Here is a 22,058-nt window from a genome sequence, read left to right as displayed (position 1 = left end):
CATGTGCAAACTCATTTTAGGAATTGGTAAAACTTTACTGAATCCTAAAGTAGGTTTTATACATTGCCATGAACAATTTTCTGGTTTTAAAATTTGATTCAAAGTATTTGCATGCGCTAACACATTTAGTACATCTGCCCTAAACTCTTTTTGGGTAAACTAAGACCCTTCTTTGCCCTTAGTAACCTGGTCCAAGTGTTAGTAAGTTGAATAAACATCCCATCAGCAATCGTTAAAGCCTGAGGCACCTTGATGCTCCTCCTCAGACTAATTCCTTGTTTCTTCAAAGCAAGGACAATATCCATTTACCCCATTCCATTATTATTAGTAGAGCAAGGAATTAAAGTGAAGCATATTTAAATTGATGCTTAACCTCCCAACTAGTAAAGGTATTCGAATCTACCAATGCCATAGCAAACCTAGCCACCTTGGTGTTGTTTTGTGAGAGATAGTGAAAGCCACACATATTGTATAAGCAGATGATAAGTGTGCCTACAATAGGGTTTGACCTAAATGTTTCAGAACTGGCCCCTGGGTCAAAATATCAAAGTCTATGCTTCTGACCCTAAAAGATATACTATTTGAGTGGTGGTTTGGGAACATGTTTCATTATAATTGTTATATGCTAAATTGTTCAACATATATTGACCAGGTTCCCTTATGTTTATTTCCAGCCTTCCTACTTTCTGGGTTACTTTGCATAACTCTGGGAGATTCAACAGGATGTTAACTTTCGTTCAAAAAATAAATTGCTCAAAAGTGTCTTAGTTAGGGTTGCAAAGAATCCTAGCACATTCTTCTCAGACAAGGTGTAGATGAAATAATCTTCTCCAAGTCTTTAGGGCCTTAGCTCATAGTAAGATATTATCTCTGAGTTGGCTTTTCAGCCATCACTCTCACAGGAAGTGGCTGTATTTCTTGTTAAAATTAGGCATGGCTGAAGATTACGCTGTGGGTATAATAGTGAAAACCCTCCTGTTTTAAAATTGTTTTAGTTCTACTGTATTCTACTGAGATTCCCAAATGTATTCATTTGTTTTACAGATACATTGCCTCAAACCCCGTCCCGCATATAAATATAAAATTGGCTTAGGTCTATGTATATGCCTGAGCTGAGAAGCTGCTGCTACCTTTGCCATCTCTGTCTTCTCCATATCTCTACCCAACTCACGCAAAAGGTGCTATTTTGCAGAGGGTCATTTACTGGTCCTGTTGCTATTCCAGCTCTCAAATCTTCAATCCTAGAACAAAAAATGTCCACAAAGCAAATATGCTTAACGAGAATTGGAAATAATTATCATGTCTCAATTTTTGAAGGGAAACAGCATGCAAGATCAAAGTCAATATGGTTCCTGCTTGATTGCCAAGTAAAGCAACATGGGGTGCCATAATTTGAAGCAATGCTCTTCACTACTTTGATACAACTGATTGATTCAGAGATTTTGGAGCCAATAAGATATAAATCTGGTTTGACAAAAACTTACTTTCAAGTCTCCACCTACTTCATTAGAAAGCAGAATCTCTATCCCTGTCTCCCAGTGAATGAAGTAATCCCTGAGGGGTTTGCCTATTGTGAGTAGAGAGGCATGTATATGTGTTTGGCTGTACTTCCCCCATGATGAACATCCACACTTGGCTTCCAAAAACTTTAAGTAGGGATCATAGGAAATTTGATATAATAACTACCTTTGATAATTTTTCTCTATCTGTAATTGTATCTAAAGAATCGCCTGAGGTGTCCCACAGATAAGCAATGCACTTCTGTCTCTTTAAATTGTTCATTTTTTTCTTAGATTCTTTTTAGATAGGGATAAAGATAGAGAACACAGACTATTTCATAAACTCTCAAGCTTTTTTATTGAGGTTTGAAGTGAGACATTTAAGGTCAGAAACTCTGCCAAAGGTGTTCTGCGATTGGTGAGGGATTAAATCTAGCAGTACCTGGTCTAGCTTTGGCAGTAGTCCAAAATATTGAGTAGGGAATATCTAGCTACTAAAACATCAATGCCAAAATATCAAAAAGCTTATTGCATATAGCAAATTACATATTTTCTATTCTTAACTCTACCTTTACGTTATATATACATAACACTGGAATTCACCAGTTATAGTTAAGCAAGAGAACTATAGCTTGTGCCCCCACCATGCATGCTTAGCACCTCAAATATTATGTCACGTATGAGATGTTCAATGACATCATTGGGGACATCTCTAATGACATCAGTTAAAATATTATCCAACCTACTTGTATTCAAATGTCATTGAACATGTGATGAGTGAAGTAATATGTGAGGTTATAAGCAAGTTATTGTTAACTTTCTGAGCTATAACTGGCAAATTTAGGTGGATTTCTGGATTACGTTATGACTGACATTGTTACCTAACTATAGCTTCTCTTCACCATTTGGTTGTATCAGTGAATGTCTAGTGGTTTTCATATTAAGTTCATGTCTTTTTTCAACCTAACTCAAACATTACTTTAACCTTTGAGTTGTTTTAGTGACTTTCAGTGTTTTTTTATGTGAAGTAAAGTCTTTGAAACATATCTAACTATAACTTTGTTTTTTAATAGTCATTTACCATATTTTTTAAGGTAAGTTAAGGTCTTTTTTTCTGAATCTAAATATAACTAGACCTAAACCATAGTTATTTTCAGTGAAGTTCTGTTTTTGTAACATTATTGTTATAGCATATCTAAGTATAGCGTCATGTAGCAAGTGAGATGTTTGTTCATTTAAAGTTAAATCTTATTAGCATAGCTAAGTATGATATGTCTTCTCTTTAGTTTTTCCAGTGAATTTTCAGTTGGGTCTTTTAATTTCTCAACATAATTGCGGTAATTATTTTATTATTGTTTTAAGATTTTCGACAGGTATAATAGTGCTCCTGCAGGATCCATAGATAGGATGGGTTTCGTGGGAGTGCCATGAGGGTTCAAATTTCTGTTGCATGTCCTGTGAAAGTGCAGAGGGACAGGTATAACATTTTTAAATGTTATGTATGAAAGACTGAGTTTTTCGTGGGGACCATTAATGAGGATGCCTTGTGTTTTTTTGTGTGAAGTATTTTGGTGTTGCCAAGCCACTGTGCCTGAAAATGGTACAGCTATACCTATGACAATTATGACAGACATCTTATTAGTTGAAATTGCTGTGTTATTCAATTTCAAGGAAGTTCCTACCTTTTCAATCTCATTGGGGATTAGTACTTGGGTGTGTTCACATCTTGGGCTGGTCCCTCCTGTTTTTTCTTCAGATCGTTCCGAATTTTGGGGAATTTTATCACACTAAAAAATGGCATCTGGAGAGGAGATTGAAGGAGGGAACGAAGAGACACATAGGGACCCAATAAGTCTGTTATGTGGGAGAGAGAAAAGAGTGTCAGCTTAGATTGAAACCTGTAATTGCTGCAACAAACAATTCATCAGGGGTACTTCAAAAAGTACTCAAGCTGTACTTCTGTCATGAGTTAACACATATGGGTGTGGCATTCAGGACACTGTCTCATGTGAAGCAGAAAAGTGTATAGAAGAAAAGGTGTCTGCATCACCTGCAGGACCTTCTGAAAGTCTGCATACCAGCATATGGTGATATACTGCAGCAACTGCTCGAAAGTGCTTGTCGCAGGGAAACAACAGGCCACTGCAAGGGGTGTAACCCTTGATGCCAGCAGAAGAAACATTTTTTTCCTTTACACTTCAAGTTCTGATGCCCATATTTTTTAAGTTTAATTCCCCACAATTTTACAACCCACCCCCCCCAAAAAAAAGAAAGTAAAACACAAGAGCGTTTTTGGGAGAACCACTTTTATTGATTTAAAGAAAGAAAAATTGAAGAATGTTTGTTGTGTCTGTCTGTTTACTTAATTTTTATATTCAGCAGAAACACAGAGAATACAGAGACTTAATGCAACTAATATGATAAATAAGCATCCTTGTATACATATTAAGTTAGGCAGAACAAACATGTATAAAGTGCTGCATGCAATAGTTAACAAATATGAATCATTTCAATGAAATTAACATTGGCTTGTATGAGTAGAACTTTCCACAGGTAAACTTGCCAGAATGCAGCCAGCGCAATTTACTACAGTGCCTTTCAACCCTAAAGTTACTAAACTGCAGTGCTAAAGTGCCATTTTTTGTTCGGCCCTACTTTACCGAGAAAAACTATAGCTTCTCCATATTTTTTTTCATACAGAATTAAAAAATATATATTATCACCTGCTCTCTTAGCATATGCTTCTTTGATAATTGAGCATCCTTGTATACTTATTAATTTAGACAGAACAAAGATGTATAAAGTGCTGCCTGCAATATTTAACAAATATGTATTATTTCAATAGAGTTCACAATCGCTCCTATGAGTAGATCTTTCCATAAAATGCAATATGCCAATCAACCATCTAAACATGATGCTAGAGATTAATCTTCCAGGCAGACCTGCCTACACTACTTTCAAACTCTAAAGTTATTCAAGTGCAGTGCTACTGTGCAAATCTTTTTTTTTTTTTGTTTGACCCTACTTTTAAGATCTCTAGCCTCTCCACATATTTCCATACAGCATTAAACGTTATTGATAACTACTATCTTAGCATAACATAACACATGTATTTGTAAAGCGCACGTTCACCACTACGGGTATCTTGGCACTGAATAACAGATGTTTATTGTTACCCAACTCAATAGTACTCATTTTATCGACCTCAGATGGATGAAAGGCTGAGTGGACTCACTGGGATTTGAACCTGTGACCATGAGGTCGAACACAGGCCCCTGCAGCAGACGCATTAGTCCACTGAGCCACCAGACCCGGCATATGTTTCTTCAAAGTTCATAGTGTGTATCACTTTATTGAACCATTCGAATAAATCAGTATTTTGGAGGACCTCCAATTCTGAAGTATCAAAGAATGCGCCAAAAGGGAGGACATTTCTATAAATACCTCCTCCTCTCTCGACATTGCAAGGTTTTGTTCCTAACTAGCAAAACCAAAAAGTGCAATATCTACCGAAGAATCCAGTCTTTTTTGTACACCCCAGCTTAGAGCTGAAAAGATCCATTCCCAAAAATAACCTAACTTTGGGCAGGTAAAAAAAAATATGGAGCCGGCCTCCCTCACCTAGCATCTGGCAACGGAAACATCTATCTTCTATTTCCGGGCGTATCTTATGGAGAGCTTTGGGGGTATAATACACCATCCAACGTGACAAGAAAGCCATTCTTTTAAAATACTTACGGCCTATCTGTGAAATGGCTTGCCAGTCGCGATTTGAAAACACACACTGTGTCTCCTGGGTCACCTTTTTAAGGAATTTGTTAACCATTATTCGCTCCCCTTGGGACCGTATAAAAAATACCAATTACCCACCCCTCTTAGCTTTGCTCTGAGTAGAGCAGTCACAAATGGATTTGGGCCAGAACTTGATGGAGGACTGCACTTACTTAATCGATGTGAAATCTGGATATATTGCAAGAAAAGAGGCTTACTCCAGTCTCCACACCTCGCTTGGACCTCTTGCTAAGTAATACTTCTGCCGCCCACTAAAAAAGGCCACAACTCTTTAGATCCCCAGGTTTTCCAGGACCCTAGATGGGTACTCCTAATTTGGACGCCCAAGCTCTTACATTCAATTAGTTTTAAGTAATAGACCCCTGTGGATCAAGCCTGCTTTGAATAAGAAGTATGGAGTCTGCAAGTGTATTCCTGCAAGGTCTTATACCTCATTTTTTGGGGGAAGTTTGGCAGTTCTCAGAAATACCAGAATCTGCAAACCAGCTTCCTGCACCATTTTATCCAAAAATAAATTATCAACAGATCCCTTGCAGTCAAGTAAACTGGATATTAGATCTAAAAAGGCTCCTTCATAATATGTACGTACTTGAGGAAGTACAAGCCCACCCTGATTGATGTCAAGTTAGAGCACTGAGAGTTTTACCCTCGGTCCCTTCTTATTCCAAACCAATTTTCTAAAAATCATTTCCAACTCTTTAAAATAGATCATATTAATTTTTAGAGGGACATTGGTAAATAGAAAGAGGAGTAAAGGTAAAACAGACATTATTATAAGAGCCACATGGCCTATCAATGTGAGTGGTACTAATGACCACTCCTCTAGCAGCTTTTAATTTTTTGTCGCATGGCTTCCTAGTTCAATTTGTAAATTTCAATATATTGACTAGTAAGTAAATCCCTAAATATTGGATTGGATTAGAAGTGAGGGCTTGTCGTGTCAAATTGTCGGGAAGAAAATCATTTGAGGTATTAATTGTTAAAACCTCAGTCTTATTGTAATTAATTTTATACCCTCCAATTAATTCAAATTGTGCAAATTCGGCTAATGTTAGATCTCTATTCTGTCTTCCCAGGCTAAAATAGAGAATAATGTTGTCCGCATACAGCTTCTGACATTGGTGATTTTATCTCGATATTGTTGCGAATTCTGGTGGCCATGGGTTCAATAAAAAAAGTAAAGAGCACGGGGAAAAGAGGGCACAGTTAACGGAAAGAGTCCCACAGTTAACATAGACTATCCCAGCCAGGTTGGAATTAATAAAAACCTGTGCCTGTGTCTCTTGATAAATATTGCAAAGCCTTTTTATAACCCTGGGGGGTAATCTCATATCTGCCCAGACCTTAGAAGAGAGCATCCCAATGCACCACATCAAACGCTTCATCTGCATTGGCCATCACAATGGAAGATAAAGTTTGATTAGTATTAAAACATTCAAGTGCCTGTACTACAAACCCTGTATTTGTGGACATTAACCTCCCTGCAACAAACCCTGTCCGGTCCTTATGGATCATTTTTTGAGCCAGAGCAGTAAAGCGCTGTGCCCAGATTTTCATAAAATATTTTAGTCTGAGTTAAGTAGACTGATCGGTCTGTATGAATTAATATCTCTAGGGCTTTAGTAGAATATAACTGATCATAGTGCTGCAGAAAAACTTGGGCAATCTTTTCCTTGTCAGTCACCGGGACTCTTGTGCTAGGCTCTAACACTTCAGTAATTAATGCTGCTTCCTGTTTGACCTTAGCAGAACAGGCCAGGGGTTTGCCTACCATTTGGCTCTCTTCATAGACTCACTGCTGAAATGTTGGGGAACTGTTAATTTCTTGTAGGAGAAATTACTCTCTTAACTCTTCTGCAGCAAGGCAGTATCAACTGCCAACTGGAGTTCAGTATGTGAGTCCCCCCATTTTTAGACTGTGCAGCCATGTAGGCCACCAACTTGCCACCGAATTTGAAAGCCCCCCACACCAAAAAGAGATCCGCTGTACCCTCATTGACCTTAAACAAATCTAGTATCCATTTTCTTGTGTCAGATACCTATTGTTGATTTGAAAGGAGGAGTCAATCCATCTGCCACCTGGACCTTCTCCTCCTACCATCCTCTATTTCTATTTCTAGCTTGACCAGAAAATGTTCTGAAAATGAATTGGCCCCCATTTACAAGCCAGAATATTTCAAAGAACGAAATCTAAAAAATAAATCAATACAGGAAACTGACTGGAATTTCCGGGAGTAGCAGGTATATTCTAATTCTTCTCAATGGGCTCTACGTCATGGGTCAATTAAATGATGATCGTGTGTAATAACATCTATTATTATAAACAGAAGAGTTTTTTGGGAGAACCGCTTTTATTGCTGTAAAGACATCATAGAATCTAGGCACATTCTTAAAATTATAACTGTGGGATGAGTGCAAAACGGTCCACAATATAGATAAACAAACACTCCGCACTGCGGCAGACCTAAGGTCCAGCACATCAATCCCTATCCACAAACATTAAGAGTCTATGCAGACCAAAAGTTTAACTTTACTAGTAGTAAAGTTAGACTTTAGGTCTAAACTTAGACTTCAGGTCTAAACTTAAACTTTTGGTCCAAGTTTACATTTGCAAATCAGGCCCATTGTTTTTTATGTGCAAATAAATATTGCTGGGGTTTTACTACCCCTAATCCAAAAAGAGCGAACTGGTGTGGTGTCTGGCAGAGGGATGGACGGGACAAATGGGTCTTTGATGTGGGACACAATGTCTACAGGCTTCGACGATAACTGGCCTTATGATGGGATTGCAGTCTCCAAGAAGGTGGTGGGATAAAGATGTTTAAAGTAGGGATACATTGAAAAATTCAGGAGCATTAAGATCTGAACTACACCTAAAATCAAGCATAGACATTTTGGAACATCACCTCCTCTTATGAAGGACACAGAGTCCCTAACTTTGGAGAGTAGTCTGAACATAAAATGGCACCCCAATACAGAAGGATAACCTGATCCCAAACTGCCAGTTAGCAGTTAACTTGATCTTCAATCCCAGAACCAACTTTTCTAGAGACTGGCGTGTTTATGTTTATCTTTGCTTTTCATACATTAACCTATCTATTAGTTACCATTCCTAAAGGGTATATATCTGTTTGATCTACCCTTTGGGCTTACTGCCCTTTCTATTGTATCTATCACAATGAGACATAATGCAAATGTACAAAGAAGTGAATTAATGCAGCACTGAAAACAAAATAGCTGTGCAGCAACAAAGGCAGGGTGCAGGGAAGCACAATATTTACTATTATGTGGAACTTTTACTCTCTCCTCTGGTACTGGCACCCTTTTCCTTGACTTGTGCAACATGCACACTGTTGCTCCATAGCCAAGAGTAAGTGTGTGATGTGTAGCACAGATTTTGCACTGGACTATTTCAAAACATCCTTTAATATTTTGTATAATTTGTATGTGTGCTGCTCAGAACAAAGTAGAACATTTTTATAGAAAATCATTTTTTCTCCAGTGCTACACCTGCCTCCAGGAGGCATCATTTTTTGATGCAGATCCCTGTCTACCAAACTTAGAAGATACAGGTTGACATCAAGATCCATGGGTTTTTGCATCTCAACATCTATGCACCACCCATTGTACTCCACCTTGATGCAAGTAGCGCTACTTTGCATTATTGTAGGGCTAATTTCTACTGCAACAACAGTTCTGCAGGTAAACGTAAATTCCAATAAAACACTTTGTGTAATACACACATAGCGCCAAGTGTTCGTAAATCTGAGCTAACATGTTTACTTTTAGTGTAAAGAGTTCTAACATGCAAAACCCAATGACAACTATTGTCTAAAGGTTCAGTCTGAACATTTTCTCAGATTCAAAATATTATGCTGCAAAATCATGTACATTAAAAATGGTAATGGATTCTGTATTCTAATTTTATGTCAACTAATAACTGTTCTTGACATATACATGTTTGTATTGTTTCTTTTCTTTCATTGGCAATTAGCTATTTACTCATTTGCTAGGACATTCGATAATGCTAATATCTAAAATTATGCAATGGTTTGATAAACTAAAATGCTCAGTAATATTCGTTCCAATATCAAAATGAGATCTTGGTATAGTGTAATTGTAAAATGCTTGAGATTAATTCACCAAGCATCAATCTATCCCATTTATCAGATCATATATACAAATGGTCTTAATTTATTTTCATTCAATATGAACTAGCCAGCCTAAAACAGTGAACGTGTAGTTCTACATGTAAATTGTCTTGCATTCACTGTCTTCTTTAAAGCATTTTTAAACATTGTGTTTTTCAGGCTATAGATAATTGGGTTACACAGGGGGGTGACAGCAATATAAGACAATGAGGAAATTTTATTGTCTCTCATGGAATATGTTGTTGTGGGACGCACATAGGTACCAAAAATAGAACCATAGAATAAAACCACTACAGTGAGATGTGACACACATGTAGAGAAGGTCTTCTGCCTCCCCTCCTTAGATTTTATTTTCATGATGGATGAGGCGATGTTGATATAAGAAATTATGATTAAAGAAAAGGACGTTAAAGCCACTAGGGCACCCACAAAATAGGTAAGGGTCTCAATTGAGTCTTTATTGCTACAAGAAATCTTCAATAAGGCTGTGATGTCACAGAAAAAGTGGTTGATTGTGTGGGTTGCACAGAAAGAGAGATGAGAGAATAATACTGTGTGTGCTGATGGTATCAAGAAACTTGATACCCAGGTTCCCAAAGCCAGCTGGACGCACACAGATGTGTTCATGATTGTCATGTAATGTAAGGGATGGCAGATGGCCACATACCTATCGTAGGCCATTACTGAGAGAAGGAGATATTCTACAACCACCATGACCATGAAAAAGTACACTTGTGCAAGGCACTCAGTAAAAGAAATCAGTGTGCCCTCCTGAAAGAAGTGAGCCAGCATCTGTGGGAAAATGACTGAGGTGTAACAGATATCATTGAAGGACAAATTAGTGAGGAAGAAATACATGGGTGTGTGCAGATGTGAATTAGAGCAAACTGTTGCAATGATTAGAATATTTCCCATCAGAGTTAAGAGGTAAATCAGTAAAAATGCAGCAAAAAGAGGAACTTGGAGATGGGGAAAATCCGAAAATCCTACAATCAGGAAGTCCTTCATTGAGCTCTGGTTGTCTTCTTTCATTTTTCCAAAGATGCAGGAAAGCTTGATGGTGAAGACAACTGCAAACAAACACAAGCACTGTCAATGTAACTGCTGGTCGAAGGCACAGGACAGGAGGTTGCCCCAAAAGTCATACAAGTGTATATCAATTAATAGTACATTGGCATTGTTTCATCATCTGTTTTTCCATCTTTAATTCAAATTACTTTCCTACATTTATAGTGCAATGATGATAGGCAGTATTTGACCTGTTCACCTATGTGCATGAACTGCAGATCACAGCTCACAATCTACAGAAGCTGGACAGGCGGGTTTATCCTTACACAGTCTTGCATTTACATCTATTTAGATGCGCTTTCCTCCATATACATGGCACAACTGTGGAAGTACGCATTAGGTAAACAGGTTAGTATAGGTTTAGTTAGTGATGTCATAGTAGAAGAAAACTGTTATTCTTAGATGGAAAAATTAAACAACCAAAGCTAGTTGTGTATTGGCTTTCAAAGATTAACTAGAAACAATGGTAATGACTGTACACAAACCAAATGCATGCATAGGAAGAAAAAGACAGTAAAGTTTATAGCACAATATGAAATATGTTTACAAAATCAAGAACATGTTCTGCGTGTTGTTGAGTCAGAGAAACTTTAATGGGAAACCCACACATCTACAAAATGTGAAGCAAATTTACTTCATAAAGGAATGTACTTTGTCATAGTTCACAACAATTTTAGACGTATATATTTGTCAGAGAAAGTGATATATATGCTAAGACTCAAACAAAACTCTTAATAAGTAAAACTCAGGGGCATATGCATAGAAAAGTCATTCAGTGCAGGGCAGCAGGCCACCTTGCTGCCCTGAATGATAGGGAAATGGAAGAAATGTGCTGTATTTAACACAATACGGCAATGCCTGTCTTTTTCCAGCACACTGACCCCGAGCCTAGCATGATTAGTGCAAGGGTGTATGCAGTGTACGCAGGATTATGTTTGTGCAGGAAGGGACACCTTCCTGCACAAAAACAATCCCCTGAGGCATTTTCCTCTTTCTAGGTGTGCTGTAGAATGCAGTGCAGCAATTTAAGCTCAGTTGCGTTACTTTGAATTTAACAAGCCACTTACTGACATGCAAGAGGGATTTGCATGTCTTGATACACTTAACCTATGAGTTGCATCGCCTTTGTGCCCCCGAGCGATGCAACTCATTGGTAAATATTGCCCTTATTGTAATAGTATAAATAAGTAAAGCATGGTCCATATGATATCATGGAGCACGGCCGAGCATCTGTTTTTTGAGCCTGTAGTGCGTAAAGTCAATTCATTTACCTCAATATTTATCTGCATGCATTATTGAAAACAGTACAGCTCAGAAGTAGAAAAGGGAACACCTTGCTCATTCTTACCATGCCAAGAAATGTTGGGTGAAGTAAATTCAATTTCCCTCCGGTCGGCAGAAACAAACAGGTACTCAGCTCTGTGCTGAGCACCATTACCTATTATGATAGGCTCCTGAGGTGAAATATCTTTACACACTGAAGGTGCATAAAAGCATGCACTCAGCTATACAAAAAGCTGCAAAGTCCATCATGATACAGTCCTTTAGGTGAAATTAGTTCACTTCACACACTGCAAGTGCAACTAAATAGGCTCTCAGCTTTGTATCAATGATTCTGTCCTGATCTGTTATGCTTGCAGGACTCAAACACATTTATAACCACAGAGGTAGCTGCATTGAAACTTGATGGATACTATATTCTCATGAAATAGAAATGTATTTGTAGCTAATAAAACAGTCAAAATCGCACACGGCCCAAGATCAATGATGATGCAGATAAAAGGAATTTCTGTGCTCACAATTAAGTCAATCAAATTATATCAAACATATGTAGTGCTCAGCTGCCCCAGAGGACATCTCAGTCTGAGAAACAGACTGCAAGGCACTAATCCAGTTGAACCATAATCATTAAACAGCCATGTCTTAAGTTGTGATCTGAAATGATTATTATTGGCCATTTAATGCAATGAAAGATGAAGCTCATTCCTGGCCTAGGATGCCGAATGAGAAAACGGACAGCCACCATAAGTGGCCGCCTGACACTGGGTGTTGTAAATAAAAGAGCATCTGAACATCTTCCAGGTTGGTAATGGCTAAGCCCGTTGCCAAGATGCTTGGTGGTGGTCTTGTAAAAGGCTCAGTGGGCTATTGACAATTCTTTGATGAGAATCCTTTCTTTACGTTCACCCGGTGTAACTATTTGAAATCAGTAAGATTAACCAGGCAGCCTTATGATGCACTATCTGTAGTCAATCAACCAAGCAGTTTGGAACTCTAAATACAAAGCATTCTCATAGTGGATCATTGAGATTATTGTTGTGTAAAACAGTTGTTTTCTGTGTTTCCATGGAGAGGATCTTGAAGGTCTTCCTCAGGACCCAGATCATCAATCTGGGGGCTGAAAGACAATTTGTTGTCAAATTGTACCCCCAGATTTATAATTACTATCGTAGGTTTGTTTACCAGACTTAGTTCTTCTGGCCACCAATCAATGGACCAACCCTAAGTATCCTGTACAAACAATAGCACCTCTGTTTAGACTGAGTTGCACTTCAAGCAACTCTTCCTCATTGACTCAACAACATGGAGCAGGAAGCTCTTCATGGCGAGATGGCAAGATCGACTACTCCTGTCTCCTTGCCGAGGAAAGTGGTAAGCTGGGTATTAGTGGCCTACAAGATTCCTTGTATGCAGTAGAATTCAGTAATGGATGCTAACAGGGTAGAATGCACATCAACAGGCTTAGGTCTTAGTGAAGATCAATGCTGCACAAATTATTAAGTGCTTTTGGTGCTAACATCAAAGGTTCAAGCAATACACATTTCTCTCTATCCAAGAGGAAGATTGAACCTATTGCAGCTGCTGACAAAGTGTATGATGGGAAACCATATCAAGCACCACTGACAGATCAAGAAGAATCAAAGCTGTGGTTTAACATTGATTAAAAAGGGACTTGATGAATTAATTCAACTTTAACAGTGCTATTTCAGTGTTATGCCATGGCCCAAAGCCGGATTGAGATAGGTGCAGCAAACCATGATGATCTATGTACCCAGATAGCTGAGCCTTGACTAGCTTTTCAAGAATGTTAGAGGCAGCTGGAAGTACAGTAATAGGCCTGAAGTTTTCTGGGTAAGGCAGGTCTGCTGAGGTTTATTTCAACAGTTTTAATACTGTTGTCTGTTGTTTGTAAACCATGGCAGTTGATAATCAGGTGTTAAACATCTCATTTAGAACCAAGATGATGATAGCCACCACCAGTGCAAGTGGTGCGAAAAGCCAGGAATCACTGGGCAGCCCAATTTACATCTCAGGACAGTCTGCTTTTAACCCTTCAAAGAAAATATGAAGAGTGTGGTACTACTAGCCTTTGTGGCTTTATAGTGGATGGGGCGGATAGAGACTGCTGTATTTTAGCCACTTTCACCTCAAAAAAGTTGAGATATAATCATAAAGCTATTTGGAAGGAAGGATTCTAGCATCTACCTATCTTCGAATACATGTCTTGGTTGGGTGACAGCTGAGCTTTGCCCATTCCCTCCCGACATTCTTACACAAAGGGACTAAAGTGTTACATTTGCATCCTGATTTATAATCACCAGGCTGATTGCCCTTCCTGAGTTAGAAGCTGACACGTGCACCCCAATAGGGCTGTGCCTGTCTCAACACAAAGAGCTGATACTTTGTGATCTTCAATGGCCTCTTTGAAGTCTCACCCACTTCGAAGGTACAACTGGTTATACGTACTGACCCCTGACACCACCAAATAAGAACTTTACTGGAAACAAGGACATTCTGCCAGGAAGAAGAACTGCTGTGCTGTAGGAACAACTGCCACATTGCTAACTACAGTACTGTGTTGGTTTGCTGCCTGCTAATTCCAGTACTATAGAAGGGACTGCCACTTTGCAACCTACTTTTCTGTGTTGGCCTGCTGCCTGCTGCTTATTGCCTGGGAGTGAGAAGGAGTGGACTTGTTCTCTACATCCTTGAACCCAAGTTTCTCCAAGGACTTGCTTGCCTTCTGTTTTCTAAAAGACTAAATCTACTAATGCTTCAGGCATCTGTGGGTCCTACCCATGCCTGAGGTGCCCCCCTCTAGTCCTGGTCGTCAGAAGTGGATTTTGCACCTGGGTCTGTAAAAATCAACGCAGAACTGCTGCAATGTCCTCTGATGCTGTGGCCATTCAATGTTGACACAGGTCCCTACTGAGAGACTTGACAATGATGCACCGCTGATCCAGCACCGATTACGTTGCAGCACTGATCTGAAGACACCCCTGAAAGGTACATGGGCCCTGTAGCCGGTCTGCCCTCCATCACCTCCTGCCTGAACTTTAGATTTACCCCAGTCTAGTGTGACCTCAAGTAACCTTTCAACAATATTAACTTTTAAGCACCTGTTTTGGGTTTTATCTTTCAAAATTCATATCTCAACTTCTACTTATTGGATTGTTGTTTTTTTCTTGTTTTACTCAGATAAAGATAAATGTTCTCTATCTTCCTAAAGTGGTGTGGAATCTTTTTGCAGTGTTTTCCCTGTGTTACTGTGATTAGAGTGTGAACAAATACATTACAAATTTCCTCTTAAGGTAAGCCTGACTGCTTTATGTGAAGCTACCGAAAAGTGAGCACAGGTTAATTTAGGTTGTATATCCGGCTTATCCTGAATAGAGTTGTGGTCCCTAGTTAGACAGGGTGCAAACCTCTGCCGATAAGGGACCTAATTTCAAACACAGTCTATTCTCCTTCAGGGAAACAGAGCTGATTTAAAAGAAAATGTTCTTTAAAAAAAAAAACCTCTGAGATGTTTCAGTGGCCCCCTGGGCTATTGAGTACTCTCTCAGAAATGTTTCACAATTCACATAAGAGAAAAGGTCCAAAGAGGAGACTTCCCTTTTGCAATCAGCCCACACTATTAGTAGGGTAACGTTTCAGAGGTTTGTTGCAAATCAGCGATTTGTAAGGAATGCCCAAAACATGCCGTTTGCAAATACATAATAAGTATCCATGTGCAAACTCATTTTAGGAATTGGTAAAACTTTACTGAATGCTAAAGTAGGTTTTATACATTGCCATGAACAATTTTCTGGTTTTAAAATTTGATTCAAAGTATTTGCAAGCGCTAACACATTTAGTACATCTGCCCTAAACTCTTTTTGGGTAAACTAAGACCCTTCTTAGCCCTTAGTAACCTGGTCCAAGTGTTAGTAAGTTGAATAAACATCCCATCAGCAATCGTTAAAGCCTGAGGCCCCTTGATGCTCCTCCTCAGACTAATTCCTTGTTTCTTCAAAGCAAGGAAAATATCCATTTACCCCATTCCATTATTATTAGTAGAGCAAGGAATTAAAGTGAAGCATATTTAAATTGATGCTTAACCTCCCAACTAGTAAAGGTATTCGAATCTACCAATGCCATGGCAAAACTAGCCACCTTGGTGTCGTTTTGTGAGAGATAGTGAAAGCCACACATATTGTATAAGCAGATGATAAGTGTGCCTACAATAGGGTTTGACCTAAATGTTTCAGAACTGGCCCCTGGGTCAAAATATCAAAGTCTATGCTTCTGACCCTAAAAGATATACTATTTGAGTGGTGGTTTGGGAACATGTTTCATTATAATTGTTATATGCTAAATTGTTCAACATATATTGACCAGGTTCCATTATGTTTATTTCCAGCCTTCCTACTTTCTGGGTTACTTTGCATAACTCTGGGAGATTCAACAGGATGTTAACTTTTGTTAAAAAAATAAATTGCTCAAAAGTGTCTTAGTTAGGGGTGCAAAGAATCCTAGCACATTCTTCTCAGACAAGGTGTAGATGGAATAATCTTCTCCAAGTCTTTAGGGGCTTAGCTGATAGTCAGATATCATCTCTGAGTTGGCTTTTGAGCCATCACTCTCACAGGAGGTGGCTGTCTTTCTTGTTAAAATTAGGTATTTGAAGTGACCTGGTTCCATAAGTAGATGTGACACAGCAGACGTAGCCAGTATATATCTTTAGGTTATTTATTAAGATGGTAAAGTCCATAGTATAGCCCCACCAGGAGCAGCCTGCTAGCTGCTCAGCCCATCCTCTCAACTGTCTCTCACCACACCAACATTCCAGTCACCTCATCATTCCAGATAGAACACTCACACTGGCTGAGCAGCTAACTACAAGATACAGGAGAACAATTTATCATACATGAAGATACTACAATATCTCCCTTCTTTACAGTTGACAATAAAACAAAGAACACTAAAAGTACATAGTAACTAAACACAAAATATAAACAAGAGATAAATAGTCCAAATCCCAAAGGTAAGATGAATTAAACATACCACGAAAGGGAACCAGACTATAAAACGGAAGGAAAAGAATAAGAAAAGGATGAAAAATAAGAATGAACTATCACCATCCTCCTCTTATATTAAGAATCAAAATAAAACATTATACTCAAACACCAAGACCAACCTCCTCCTTTAATGAGACACAAACAAAACGTTAAACAAAAAACGTTAAACTACTAAACGGAGATTGGAAACACCACACAATATACTCATGAAAACCAACACAGAGAATCACAATAAAGAACGACAAAAAACACTCGAAAAACCACAGAAACAGACAGGAAGAATCACTAAAACGTAGATGGGACTAACACCCCCTAAACTCTGAATATAAGGGAGTAACACCCAAACGTGCAGAATACAGAAATGGGACTAAAACCCACAAACTAGTGCAACAAACATAATAGAATTGCAGCACAGTGAGGCATAAAAAGACAAATACCCTCACACACAACAGCTAATACATAAATGAAGGGACTTAAACCCAACACTAACATGACAAAATGAAGGGACTTAAACCCAACACTAACGTGACAAAATGAAGGGACTTAAACCCAACACTAACGTGACAAAGGTGGGACTCACACCCCCTTAAAATTTAGTAATACCCATTACTAAAAACATAGGAGGGACTAACAACCCCCTAAACACAAAGTATATGGGACTACAACCCATACACAACAACATAGGTGGGACTAGTACCCCCTAAACACTGAAAAAAAAAATGTAGCTAACATGCAAACTCCAAAGTAAAGTGGGGATGGGGCTAAAACCCATTCCAATTAACAAGGTGTAGCACAAAATGACTATCACACCCGATTAAAACAAACATGTAGCAAACATAGACACACAAACATCGGAAACACCAATACAATACATCAAACCGGACAATATGAGTCATCACAAATAGTTGTGCAGAACCAACTTTAGGAAAAACAGATGCATAAAACCCGAGTTGCAGATACTGAGAATCCTTTAAGTACTGCGACCAACTATCAAATACAATAAAAACCAAACTGCGGAGTAGAGACCAAGGTTCAAAGTAGCATGAAAGCTGAAAATACTAACTCCAGACTTCCAAAACAACGTGGTTGACAGGACTTCTTGGCTTGACAGGAACAGAAAACTCACCAGTTGCCCCATTTTACAAAGTACAGTGTCTTTAGTGTCCACTCCTCTTATAAATTTGAACTCACCCCCAAACGAAACTATCGCTGTAGACACAAAAGGAACAATCCGGTTAAGCATCGCTGGTGATGGCGCTGACATCTAAGCTGACCGGTGAACTGTGGAGACTGATATCATCACGGCATTACTGTCATCAAAAAAAATTTTATCGAACAAAAACGTGGTTGGCAAATGACAATGAGCGTGGTATGGCTTGTGAATAGACACCATCCTGTAGAGAAAATGCAAACCGCAAGATGGCGGCACGTACAGGCGACGCAAAGCCGAGTGGTTCACGGCGCGCTCCTGCATCAAAACGTCCTTAGGCAGCATAGAAGACAAGGACGAAACGAAAACGTCATGGAAGACTCCAGAGCTGCTCCGCGTGACTCCACTTACAAGGTAAGGCGCGAGCAGTATTTCAAAATCAAACTTGAGAGTAACTGTTGCTCTAGCGGCCACAACATAGGAAAAACGAACCATTAAATAATTTAGAATGAACACAAACAGAGTCTCACCTAGTTGGCTCACAAGTGCGATAAACAGCCCCTCGAGTAACTTCCCAAAGCAAACAGGCGTTGAGCAAACGAAAAGTCCGCCTCCATCTGCAATCAAGCAAAAATGGGGCGAGCAAACACCAGTTGAAATCCTCAAGTCCTGCACACACACGGAGGCAAATTAAATTTTAAATGTCTCTAAAACGAGGGAACATGCAAAACAGCAACATGACATAGTGCTCTGAAGAGGCATCGCTTTCCAACTAACACGGTTCGCTTGTAGCGCTGACACAGAGGATCCCTTAGACTGTCACTTGTTGCTCTTTGAATCAACCGCTTTGGTTGTGGCACAATATACGTTATTGTGGTACTGCAAAACACCATAGTCTAACACCGGGGCCCGATTTTTGCCCCCGAACATATTTTCCCACATGACATCTCGCACTTGCTGAATAGCCATTTCCGTTGTGGGTCCACTGGGGAACTCCTCTCAATGGAGACACTCTACCAAAACAGCAAAACAGCACAGGCTGTCACCAATTACCTTGAATAGAGAGGCACGCAGACCTTTATTACAGGAGGCTTGAAATTAGTTGTTGTACTGACCCTCCACAGACCAGAAGGTACATCAGCACGACTGTCACTAGGGCCAGCAGCGATCTTAAAACAGCCAACTTGGTCGCGAAAACATCCAGAAGACAGCTCAGGAAGACAACACCTTGTAGTTGAAACAGAACTGAGGCAAACTTCTGTTTTACACTAATGACCAACTTGCAGCTCCACTCCTCACTCGAACTAGCACACAGATGTTTGGGCGACCGGTGTTGTGGTCACTGGTGGGGCTCACGGTGCCAGGTGGTTTCGCCAGATGAGGAGTTTCTTTTCATTAAATCCATTTTCATCAAGTTCAGTTACATATCAGTCCATCCAGGTTACACGCACGGTTCCTTAAGTCCAACTCGTCGCCAATTGAAGTGACCTGGTTCCATAAGTAGATGTGACACAGCAGACGTAGCCAGTATATATCTTTAGGTTATTTATTAAGATGGTAAAGTCCATAGTATAGCCCCACCAGGAGCAGCCTGCTAGCTGCTCAGCCCATCCTCTCAACGGTCTCTCACCACACCAACATTCCAGTCACCTCATCATTCCAGATAGAACACTCACACTGGCTGAGCAGCTAACTACAAGATACAGGAGAACAATTTATCATACATGAAGATACTACAGTATTGTTGAAAAATAAAACAGCGATATGATTAAGCATTCACTGAAGACATGCACTTTTCATGTTTGCATCATGCTCCTTGTCTTATATTGACTCCATTTTGTATAGTCATGACTCCACGTGCTTTGCACGAGAAGAGTCCTACCTCTTCACTAGTCACCCCTGTTATCTGCCCAGCAAAAGTCCATAAATAACTCCTTTGTCCGTTTCACGCATGCCCAGAGCTGACCACATCTGTTACTCATTAGGCTTTGCTTGAATATGTTTTTGCGGGTCTTGGAAACCGTTAACTCCGCCCATGTACTGATTTTGTATTGAACATGTCCATATAAGGTAATGAATCTTGCTTCGTGTTGTATCCACCCACTTATGAGCCCCTCTGTTGTGTATAAAAGGGGACCATGTGCGCCAGTTCGGTGTGCTACTCTGTACAATACTGAAGAGTGTTGTGTAGGTTGTAGGACCACCCTTAAGGGTTAATAAACTTTGTCTTTGTATTTGCAGTTTCCGTGCCAACTTCCTTATAGTATTTCGTATGCAGAAGAGCGAACCTCTGGTACTAACGGGCCTGGCTGGGGCCTGTACTTATCAATTGGCGCCCGTCACGTGGGGCTCATCGGTGACTCGGATGCTCGAAGGACTGGTCGTGACGAAGGAGTGGAACCTTGCCGGGGACGTGATCACTGCCAGTGGCGCCTTTAGTCCTGGCATCCCGAGGCTTTTTTCCTTCCCTTCCGAGCTGACCATCTGGGTGGCGCCGGTCCTCGACTGAGACCTCTTCGGTCGGTTTGCCGTGTGATAGCCATTTGGGCGGATTTGGAACTTGGCAGTTGGAATCTGGATGCTCTTGATTGGTAAGAACCATTGTACGGTACTTGCTCCGAGTTTTTGAAACCTGGGTTGGCTATTTGATTTGATTTGTGATGACCGGTCAAATTTTGTAACGAGTAATGTGGAAATATATGCGTTGCAACACATATAGGCAGATAATGTGGAGATATTTCTCCAGAGTTGTTTGACTTTGAACGGCACAACGTTTAAGTGCCATTTTTTGATAATATTGCATATTTTGCATTATTCTTGAACATGCCTGCTTTGAGCGCACTCCGTAAGTGGTGCTGCTGTTTTGGAAACCGGTTAAGTCTCGAGGACTCTGAACCTGCACCCCCAGAGGGGACTCCTAATAGGGATATGTATGTGAAGTATGGTCTTTCCCCTATAATGTACAGCACATTGTGGAGGAAATATACCAAGAAGGATCCTGAGTTGCGATGGCCTTTGTATGGATCGTTTGATATGCGTAAGATTGAGTATGTGGAACAGTGTCTATGTAAGCGACGTGCAAGACAAGATATGTTTGAATGTGTACGATTGTGGGTGAAAGAAGTGCGTGAGCGTGAGAAACGCGACAAAGCGCTGATTTATAAAGAACAACGGAAAAATGACCATGTAAAAGCGCAGGAAGCGAAGCGCCGTAAGGAGAAGGAGCTGGCGGACAGACAGGAGAAAGAGCATAGGTTACAAATATCGGGTCAATATGGTGTTCGGCAGCCTCTTTATCCTGTCCTTACTAATCTTGATGATGATTTTTCTCTATTAGATCGTTCCCCGCCACCTTATGCTGGCCCGTTCGCTCCTAGATTCAAGGAATCTGGTTTGCTTAAGGAGAAGGTAGATATGCGGTCTATGTTATCAACTGATCGCATGGGTGAGCTTCGGAAAATGTATTTTCGTGCGCTCAAAGATAAACTATCTTTCGCTGAATTATTGCCGTCCTTGGAAGGATGGCAGGATAGGGAAAAGTTATATTTTGCTGAAACTTTTTCTGATGAAGTGGTTACTGCTTTCCGAAAATACTCAGATGTTTTTGAACCTGATGATATAGTAGTAGATTCCAAAGCATTACGTAACGGTGTCCTTTCTCCCTTTAAGGTACCCGATATGATCCGACGGCTGTTTGCGTTGCGGGACGCGATATTTCAACTAAAGGAGAAAGCGCGCCAAAAGAAAGATGAGGAGCAATCGACTCTACTTGCAGGCGGAGATCAGTCGTCTACCTCCTATTCAGATAAGAGTGAACTAGTGCATGCTAAGTATGGAGTCTGCAAGTGTATTCCTGCAAGGTCTTATACCTCATTTTTTGGGGGAAGTTTGGCTGTTCTCAGAAATACCAGAATCTGCAAACCAGGTTCCTGCACCATTTTATCCAAAAATAAATTATCAACAGATCCCTTGCAGTCAAGTAAACGGAATATGTAGTAATCAAGCCAGGATCCAGGATGTAGTTTCATGTGGTTTTATTGAGGTTGATTACAAGATG

General features: G+C 39.9%; 1 protein-coding gene across 1 annotated transcript; it reads right to left on the bottom strand.

The window, feature by feature from the left end:
• Positions 1 to 1,126: 1,126 nt before the first annotated feature.
• LOC146813185 (olfactory receptor 1G1-like) lies at positions 1,127 to 10,474 on the bottom strand. The gene is made up of 3 exons (XM_085615293.1): positions 9,563 to 10,474; positions 4,747 to 4,823; positions 1,127 to 1,241 (listed from the first exon to the last, which is right to left on the bottom strand). The coding sequence occupies exons 1-3, from the start codon at positions 10,472 to 10,474 to the stop codon at positions 1,127 to 1,129; spliced, it is 1,104 nt and encodes a 367-aa protein (XP_085471419.1).
• Positions 10,475 to 22,058: the final 11,584 nt, after the last annotated feature.

This window comes from Triturus cristatus, chromosome 7, assembly GCF_964204655.1.
Source record: "Triturus cristatus chromosome 7, aTriCri1.1, whole genome shotgun sequence".
NCBI classification, from domain to species: Eukaryota; Metazoa; Chordata; class Amphibia; order Caudata; family Salamandridae; genus Triturus; species Triturus cristatus.
The sequence above is the reverse complement of the archived record's forward strand: the minus strand, read 5'-3'. Positions and strand labels throughout refer to the sequence as shown.

Coding starts and splice junctions, on each gene's coding strand:
- LOC146813185 (XM_085615293.1), bottom strand. CDS start 10,474: ATGAAAGAAGACAACCAGAGCTCAATGAAGGACTTCCTGATTGTAGGA. Junction 4,824..9,562: donor AAAATGCTTTAAAGAAGACA/GTGAATGCAAGA, acceptor TGAACTTTGAAG/AAACATATGCCGGGTCTGGT. Junction 1,242..4,746: donor GTTCGACCTCATGGTCACAG/GTTCAAATCCCA, acceptor TTTTTGTTCTAG/GATTGAAGATTTGAGAGCTG.